The sequence below is a fragment of the Xenopus laevis genome, chromosome 2S, assembly GCF_017654675.1.
Source record: "Xenopus laevis strain J_2021 chromosome 2S, Xenopus_laevis_v10.1, whole genome shotgun sequence".
Taxonomy (NCBI): Eukaryota; Metazoa; Chordata; class Amphibia; order Anura; family Pipidae; genus Xenopus; species Xenopus laevis.
The window spans coordinates 133,732,802-133,742,481 of record NC_054374.1 but is presented as its reverse complement, the minus strand read 5'-3'; the positions used below and the strand labels follow the sequence as shown (position 1 = coordinate 133,742,481).

The following is a 9,680-nucleotide window of genomic DNA, read 5'->3' as shown; positions in this document are numbered from 1 at the left end:
ATCTCGTTATACGAACCTTGCACAGTGAGGGGTACACTCGGTTACACAGGTTAACCCCGTGGTCTCAGGTGTTCACCGACGCCCCCTTTTGGGGCCCCGGGCTTTCTTCTGCGGAAAACCAACAAGGATGTGTGTGGCTAGAAACAAGTCCGTAATCGAGGTACCGGCAAGGAGTTCAAAGAGGCGTAATCAAACAGGCGAAGATTTCAAGGCAGGCGGCAGGAATTCATAGTCAAAAAGTCAGGAATCAAAACCAGATAATCAATACAAATTAATGCTTGAGCAGGAACAGTGAACTGAAGCCTAGCTTGGGCACTTAAAAAATGGCAAATCTGGCTTTATTGGGAAGTTTGGCACCAAAAGTTCGAATTTGGCGCCAGCGTCAGAGCGCCCAGTGTCAAGTGCCAGCGTCGGACGCCGGCAAGATTGTGATCAATGGGGAGGTGCGCCGGGAGGTAAGTAAATAATTACTTCTCCCTTACAATACCCCCCCTTCAGGAGTAGTTCATTAATGACTTAGGGGAGGGTGTTGTAAGTAATGTATCAGTGTTTGCAGATGACACAAAACTGTGCAGCCCAATTCATTCCATCCAGGATGTGGCATCCTTGCAACAGGATCTTGACAAACTGGCAATCTGGGCAGCTAAGTGGCAAATGAGATTCAATGTTGATAAATGTAAAGTCATGCACCTGGGATGTAAAAATATCCAAGCCACTTATACCCTTAATGGGACTGCACTAGGCAAATCCATTATGGAAAAGGACCTTGGAGTCCTTGTAGATGATAAACTTGGCTGTAGCAAGCAATGCCAGTCAGCAGCATCAAGGGCAAATAAGGTCTTGAGCTGTATTAAAAGGGGCATAGAGTCACGGGAGGAGGGGGTCATTCTTCCACTGTATAGAGCACTTGTAAGGCCCCATCTAGAATATGCCGTACAGTTTTGGTCTCCATCACTCAAACAGGACATTATTGTATTAGAGAGGGTACAGAGAAGGGCAACTAAGCTGGTAAAAGGTATTGAAAATCTTAGCTATGAGGAAAGACTGGCCAAATTGGGGATGTTCACGCTGGAGAAGAGGCGCTTAAGGGGTGATATGATGACTATGTATAAATATATAAGGGGATCATATAACAATCTCTCTAATGCTTTATTTACCAGTAGGTCTTTCCAGCTGACACGAGGTCACCCATTCCGATTAGAAGAAAAGAGGTTCCGCCTAAATATTCGGAAGGGGTTTTTTACAGTGAGAGCTGTGAAGATGTGGAATTCTCTCCCTGAATCAGTTGTACTGGCTGATACATTAGATAGCTTTAAGAAGGGGTTGGATGGCTTTTTAGCAAGTAAGGGAATACAGGGTTATGGGAAATAGCTCATAGTCCAAGTTGATCCAGGGTCTAGTCCGATTGCCATTTCAGTCAGGAAAGAATTTTTCCCCCTCTAAGGCAAATTGGAGAGGCTTCAGATGGGTTTTTTGCCTTCCTCTGGATCAACTGGCAGATAGGTAGTTAATAAACAAAAAAAAAAAAAAAAAAGGTTGAACTCGATGGACATGTGTCTTTTTTCAAACTTACTTACTATGTTACTATGTTACTATGTTACTATGTTACCCTCAGGGGACTCCCACAACTTGTGGGGGAATTTCTTGTGAAATGCTTTGACCAGACAAGGAGTGTGGGTATCAGATGCTTTAACCCAAGACCTCTCTTCAGGTCCAAACCCCCTCCAGTGTTCGAGGTACTGAATCTTGCCTCTTGAGTTCCTGGAGTCTAGGATTTCTTGCACCTCAAATTCATGATGGTCGTCTAGAAGAATGGGAGCAGGGGGAGGCTGGTCAACAGAAAAAATATTCTTGGCAAAAGGTTTGAGCAAGGAAATATGAAATTAATTTGAAATGTTCATGGAAAAGGGCAGCTCCAAACGAATAGACACAGGATTAATCACCTCCTTAATCTTGAAAGGACCCACAAAACGAGGACCAAACTTCTGAGATGGTAAACGAAGTTTGATGTGCTTTGTGGAGAGCCAGACAAAATCTCCAATCTGGTAGGATGGACAAGTACGACGGTGTTTGTCGGTCGCAGTTTTCTGAGAAGAGGAGGCCCAAGTTCTCGACTGATGAACAGGAACTGTTCCAAACTCTGATTGGTCCTCTTCGTCTGATCATTGCTTTGCAGATGATATGCCAAAGAGAAGTTCAACTTAATGCCTAAATGCTTCGAGAAAGACCGCCAGAATCTGGATACAAACTGCACCCCACGGTCAGACACGATAGAATGAAGCACACCATGCAAACAAAAAATTAATTTGATGAAGATTTGAGCCAAACCAACAGCAGAAGGAAGTTTCCTCAGTAGAACAAAATGAGCTATTTTGGAAAATCTGTCCACTATTACCAAAATAGTAGTCATATCAGAGGAACTAGGCAGGTCCACTATAAAGTCCATAGCCAAATCTTGCCAGGGTTGAAGAAGGCCACAGGGTAACAAGCGAGGACTCTTTTGTTGTGCACAGACTGTGCAAGCCGAGACAAAAAGCTTGACATCTTCAATAAGCAAGGGCCACCACCAATACCTCGAAAGGAACTCTTGAGTCTTCTTGATGCTTGGGTGACCCGAAACCTTAGAAGAATGAGTGCATTCGAGAACTTGGGCTACCCTTGACTGCGGTACAAATACTCTCCCAGAGGGACATTCAGGAGATTGTTCAAAGTTGGACAAATCAGACAAAGTTAGAGAGGTGGGTGCAACATCCAAGTCAGGAGAAATAATAGGAGAGAGTGGAATCAGATTACTTTCTTTCTGCACCATACATCTGGACAAGGCATCTGCTTTGGTATTCTTAGAACCAGGCCGATAAGAGATAAAAAAATTAAACCTTGAGAAAAACAAAGCCCAACGGGCCTGACGAGGATTAAGTCTTCTAGCTGAGGAAATGTATTCGAGATTCTTATGATCTGTTAAGATGGTAATAGGCTGTTCAGTTCCCTCAAGCAGATGACGCCACTCCTCTAGTGCAAGCTTAACGGCCAGAAGCTCATGATTACCCACATCATAATTTCTCTCAGCAGGAGACAGTTTGTGAGAGAAATAGGCACAAGGATGAAGAGTCCCTTTAAATTCAGCACGCTGAGATAAGACGGCGCCAACTCCGACCTTCGAAGCATCGACCTCCAGAATAAACGGCCGAGCAGGATCAGAATGAAGAAGGATTGGAGCAGAACTAAATGGTCTCGAATCACGAATTCCTCTTGTGCAAGGCTTTTTCGTAAGAGCCATGATGGGTGCCACTGTTTGGGAAAAGTTCTTGATGATCAAGCACAGCGGAAACTTTAGCAGGATCCATCTCAAACCCAAAAGGAGAGATCACATGTCCCAGGAAAGAGATAACATCGAAGTATCCCTCCGTGGTTGAGGAAGCAGAAGCCTGGGAAGGTTCCATAGGCCCAAGTTAACTGTAACAATCTCGTTATATGAACCTTGCACAGTGAGGGGTACACTCGGTTGCACAGGTTAACCCTGTGGTCTCCGGTGTTCACTATGCCCTTTTGGGGCCCCGGGCTTTCTGATGCGGAAAACCAACAAGGATGTGATTCGGGATTCAGACCTAGAGAACAGAATGAATAGACAAATAGTACTTTCAAAAATTTTGCAAATAACTGTAAAACAAATGAACAATATTAAATACTTCATACTTGAATGTTGTTTAGAATGTTGTAGAATTAAAAAAGAAAATAGTTTTTAAAGGAGAATTCAATCCTAACATTAAAAAAACCCTACCCCCCACCCTACATAGACCCCCTTCCCTCCTTCCCCCAGCCTAAGTGTTACCCCGGGCAAATGCCCCTAACGTTTTACTTAGCCCTCGTGCAGATTCAGGCATCGGAGTTCACGAGCGCCATCTTCAGCTGCTTCGGAAATCTTTGGAATGAGACCGGTGCTTCAGCAATTTTCGTGAGTTTCAGCACATGCATGCGCAGTTGTTGTGAAAATTGCTCCAACTGTCCATGCGCCGCCATGCCGGTCTCATTCCAAAGATTTCAGATGAGAAGAAGATGGCTGCTGTGAACACTGATGCCTGAATCTGCACCGAGGGGTAAGTAAAACGTTAGGGTCATTTGCCCAGGTTAACACTTAGGCTGAGGGGAGGAGAGGGGGGTCTATGTAGGGTAGGGGGGTAGGGTTTTTTTTAACTTTAGGGTTTAGTTCTCCTTTAAGTGAAGGATCCTGTCAAAGACATTAAGCCACAAGGATGAGTACTGATGGATCTCATGTGCTTTGTTACTGGTATTGGTAAACAAAGAGACAACTTAAGCATTTCTGGTAATAGGCCCTTCCCGTTGCACTATAGGTATAGGCTTATATATAATATTCAAGAGCCATGAATGTCCTGTAAAATATATCCTTATAAACAGAGCATAGTGCCAGTTATAACCAGGGCATTGTGATCATTTTTTTCATCATCATCATCATCATTTATTTATATAGCGCCAAGTTACACAGTGCTTTACATTCGTTTATAACGAACAGGGAACAAATGGTGAATAACAAACAAGGTTTTACAGAGTACAATAGGAATAGTGGGGCCGACTCATATTAGTTTACAAACTAAAGGTTAGGGTACAATTAGAACATAAGGATATCAGAAACAAATTTGTGATTTATGATACAGCTATGACTGATTAATTAAGGTACATCGAATAAGCTTCCCTAAACGGGTGGGTCTTTAGGGAGCATATGAAAGTTTGGAAAGAAGCATAAAATCTGACAGCTCGAGGAAGAGAGTTCCAGAGAAAAGCAGAAGCCAGAGAGAAGTCTTGTAGACGAGAATGGGCTGAATTGATGAGAAGAGAGGCAAAGGTCAGAAACAGAGCAAAGGTTGCATGAAGGTGTGTATTTTGAGATCAGAGATGAAATATAGAGAGGGGCTTCATTGTTAAGGGCCTTGAATGTATGTAGTTTGAATTTGATTCTAGAGGAGATTGGGAGCTAGTGGAGCAATATACATAGGGGAGCTGCTGATGTTGAGTGGTGAAATAGATGAAAGAGTCTAGCAGCAGCATTTATAACAGATTGGAGTTGTAAACGGAGACTTGTTGGAATACATACGAGAAGTAGGTTGTAGTAATCATGGCGGGAGATAATTAGAGACTGGACAACTGAAATACGTTTGTATTCGGGCAATGTTGCACAGCTGAATAAGACAAGATTTGTGTTTGGATGTGTGAAAAAGACAGATGTGAATCTAAGAATCTAATTCAGCATGCAGCATGCCTGTGTGGTCGAATGAAAGGTGATGTTATTAACTGTGAGTGAGATATGAGGGACAGGGGAAGATCTTGGGGGAAATATAATGAGTTCTGTTTTAGAAAGATTCAGTTTCAGGTGGTGCTGAGACATCCAGGAGGAGACAATAGAAAGGCAGTCTTTAACTTGGGAAAGGACAGAAGGAGACGTCAGGAGTAGACAAGTAGAGTTGGGTGTCATCAGCATAAAGGTGATACTGAATTCCAAATGACTGAATACTTTTTCCTAGCGAAGTAGTATAGAGTGAAAACAGCAGAGGGCCTAGAACAGAGCCTTGAGGAACTCCAACAAAGAAAGGAAACATAGTAGAAGTTGAGTTCGAGAAGGCAACTTTATAGGAATATCAGAAAGATAAGATGTAAACCAAGAAAGAGCAGTGTCACAAAATCCCAGCTGAGTATAAAATGTCTAGGAGGAGTGTGTGGTCAACTGTGTCAAAGGCTGCAGAGAGATCTAGAAGGACGAGTATGGAATAGTGACCTTTAGGCTTTCCTAGGAGAAGATCATTGGTTACTTTGTTGAGTGCAGTTTCAGTTACGTGTGTTATGGGAGTTGTGATTGAGATGTAAGCAAGCCTTTCCAGCGATTTGGATGTGAATGGAATAAGGGAAACCGCACTATAGTTGGCGGGAGAGTTGTGATCAAGGGAAGGTTTTTTGAGGATTGTGATCTCATTTGTTACACATGACTCACAGAAAGTGTGTATTATGAAAAAAATGAAGCTACACCTTGTTGTAAACTATGAGGATAGTAAAATTATTTGGGCTTGAACGGAGTTTATTTGCCATTTTTCAGTTTTACATAACATAAGATACAAAAAATAGTATTTAATCTATCACTTTCTTGCAGATAGAACATCGCAAAGTAAGAACCTTTTTCCTTGGAGGCTGTTACATTGTGGGTTTGCCACAAATCATCAGTATAAAAGTATTAGTAAAACACAGGAGTTGAAAATATCAGTATCAGTTTAAAAAGCAGGTTCTACGTCATAGTATTATATCGCTTTCTCTTTTTCTAGTAAATGAGGCACTTTCCAACGGGAGTCAGGTTGCCATATAATCATATTTATCGGGGATAGAAACTGTCATTTTCTCCATAAGACAGATTTCAGTCTTTCAGACGATATTGCCTTAGAGTTCCAAGGGACTTCTTTATGGCTTCTGACATCCTTGTAAATTCCAATAGGGGGTACATTATTCTCTGTATTGTTTCTGTGGAGCAGTACCTGGGTGGGTGCATATAGGATCGGGGTATTCATGACGTAAGGCATACAAGTTGACTGAAACATGGCTGGACAAATGGTTTTTTTTGTGTTTATGAACCCCCCACAGCCACACAAATTTTAGTAATTCCCAGTGAGGATGTTAATTCACACCCCCACCCACAAAAGAGTATATAATAGACAGTTGGCAATCCAGTCTATACAATGTTATCTCATCTATATACATGATCTCATCTCACCATGGCCATGAGCAGGGTTTCCAGGTTAGAGGTTTTCCAGCCAAATTGGGCTACTAATTTAAAGTCCAGGAGGGTTTTGAAAGTACAAACTAGCCAACAGGGTCAGACTGGAGCATGGTGTGCCCCCCCTGGGTGCACAATTCCAGGCCCCCCACGCGTATGCGTGAACGGCAGTGTGTTTGCGCATACGCAAACGTATCGCAAGACAGTTTTGCTTTGGGGCTAGGCAGTTTAGGGTCTGGGCTGGTGTGGGCCCATGAGGGCCGGTGTCCCGCCGGCCCAGGCTGATGCTGCTAGCCAAGGTACGGTTTTGAGCTACTTTTTTGGGCCTTTGGCTAGTTTGTACTATGGAAACCAGCCAAAGTTTTTTCTTGCCCTAATGTGCCAAACCTGCAACTCCCAATGCATGTTGGGTAATGTAGTTTTTGTTTAACAATTTACCGACTGCCAAGTTTAATGTAAGACTACAATACCCAGCATGCAATGGGACCAACTTGTGTAGAGGTCTGGAGTTACCAGATTGTAGGCTCTGTACCCCAGTTTCCCATCCCTCTTAATCATTCTCACATTTTTCGGTGACTTTTCTCAATTTCAGACAATTTGGGGACAAAAAACTGCTGTCCACCAAAATGTCTAGAGGTTGATCTGTTACGCCCCTGGTGACAGGCGAATCTGTCCCATTTTGCTTCACGGAAGCTACTTTTAAACCGCCTCTTCACTAGCTTGGGGCTGGTTTTGTAGCTGACTGTGGCTGTTAACCCCAGGGCCTCCATCAGGGTGGGACAAGTGTCCCGGGCCCCGGCAGTTCTGCAGTTTTGAATTAGCCAGGCCCCCTTTACGAGCGCCCAAGCAGTGCGGCCATTTCGCAAGTCCCAAATGCGGAAGTGCCGAAAAGCCGAACAGCCAAACAGCGGAAGGACCCGAAGCCACGAAAACAGCCGAAGCCATGAAGCGGCGAAAAGACCCGAAGTCACGAAAAGAGCCGAAATTGAAGTCCTGAAGCGGCGAAAAGACCCCACAACACGAAAGGAGGTAAAGTTGAAGTCCTGAATCCTTGAGTTCAATTCCACTGAACACCAGTTTGTGTTTTTTTTTTAATCCCCTGGCCACCAATGTATTATGTTAATATTCTATAGGCCCCTGCCACCTATGTTTTTTAAATAAAAAATGTTGGGGCCCCAATTTTTCTTGTAACTTGTAAGGGAGGCCCTGGCACCAATTTTTTTTTAAATTTTTTTTGGGCCCCAATTTTTTTTTGTAGCTCGTAAGGGGGGCCCTGCCACCAATGTTTTTTTAAAAAACTTTTATGGGGGACCTTGGCGACAATGTTTTTTTTTTTACTTATAAGGGGACCCTGACCATCAATAGCTTTTTATAACTTGTGTGTGTGTGTGTGTGGGGGGGGGGGTTACTTTTTTAGCGCTGATGTCTGTGTAGTTTTTTAACTGTGATGTGGAGTGGGCATGATTTGGGATGGGGCTTGGGCGCCAGTGTGGGTGGGCCCCCCAAAAATTTTGTTGTACGGGCCCTGTGATTTCTAATGGCGGCCCTGGGTAACCCTCATGGCAACCCTGGCCATGAGCGTTGTTATGTTATCGTCTCGCTTGCATTACAGCACGTGTCGTGCACAGTTACAAATTGACCTTTTATTTCGGTATTTAACTAAAAATAATATATAATTTCTGTCAGCAAGGTGTTTATAAGGCACGAAAACATTATTGGGTAGGACGAGAACAGAAAGGACATCGGTAGAAATGCACTCAATCCCTTTCGCAGCCCAGGACTGGAATGTACTTAGGTAAACACTGCATAGTAAATAGCTCCCTTTTTATACTGCCCACAGCCCAGCCAGCCAATCACAGGAGGGTGCGGTTTCAAGGCTACCCCTGCTCACTATCCTGCTGTAGGAAAACAAAGCTTAATTTCCACCAAATCTTTTATTTTCCCGCCTCTGAAGATCACGACTTTTCATCGGCAGCCAAAGCGGGGCCCCGAGGTGCGGCGGTAACGAAGAGCGGAGCGGGGAGGAGGCTGAACCGGGAAGCTTGTTTATCTATAGTATTGGGGGGACCTTGAAACGGACGCTGTCCTATTTCCTCTGTTGTTTTGCTTGTCTTTAGTCTGGATTCTCCATGTTGAACCAATTCTGAGATTTGGGCTCGGGACTTTGGGCTGTACAGGAATATACATTCTCCTCTCCACGATCGAGCAATTCCAATCTATTCCTATCGGGATTGCTGGGTAGGGGTGGGGGGATAAGACCTTGTAGGATTTACAGGAGCAAAAAGCGATCTGGAAGAAGCCCCGATCCCCGCTGCTTGTGTGCAAGTGTTAGATGGAAAGCAGCTCTATCATCGCCCAAGTGCACAGAGAAGAGGCGCTTGTGCATTCAAAGCCAGGTAAGGACACCTCTCTTGTTTTTTATTTATTGCCAGACCCTAATAAAACAAACTAGCAGCTTCTTGGTGGTCACTTCTGATGCAGGCTGTACTGGACTCTATGCAGCCCTGCTGAACTATCTGCCATCTAATAGGATCACCTGGCAACTCCTACTCACTGTCACAATTTAAATCGGCATCATGCAGACCCCCCAGCCACCTACTATACAGAACACCCACTTCTCATGCTTCTCTGTGACTCCTTGTGACTTAATACTTGCCTGCAGGTTTTACTGTTCTGCCTCATGAGAGTGGGCATCCCATATGGTCTGGTTATTCCCCTCTCTTTATATATATATATATATATATATATATATATATATATATATATATATATATATATATATATATATAGTGAATAAAGTACCACCTCTTGTAAAATATAAGGATATTATAACTTACCGAGTTTCATGACCATATAAAAACACGAGGCCGAAGATCATGGAATTTCGAGGTAACGTCTAATATCCTCATAT

At 43.5% G+C, this 9,680-nt stretch overlaps 1 protein-coding gene across 1 annotated transcript in view; it reads left to right on the top strand.

The window, feature by feature from the left end:
* Positions 1–8,634: 8,634 nt before the first annotated feature.
* The window catches only part of ctdsp2.S (CTD small phosphatase 2 S homeolog), a 32,185-nt gene continuing 31,139 nt past the window's right edge, over positions 8,635–9,680 (top strand). The window contains exon 1 of the mRNA XM_018250101.2: positions 8,635–9,165. Within this exon, the coding sequence (XP_018105590.1) occupies positions 9,102–9,165 (64 nt within the window). The 5' untranslated portion in view covers positions 8,635–9,101. The remainder of the gene's footprint in view (positions 9,166–9,680) is intronic.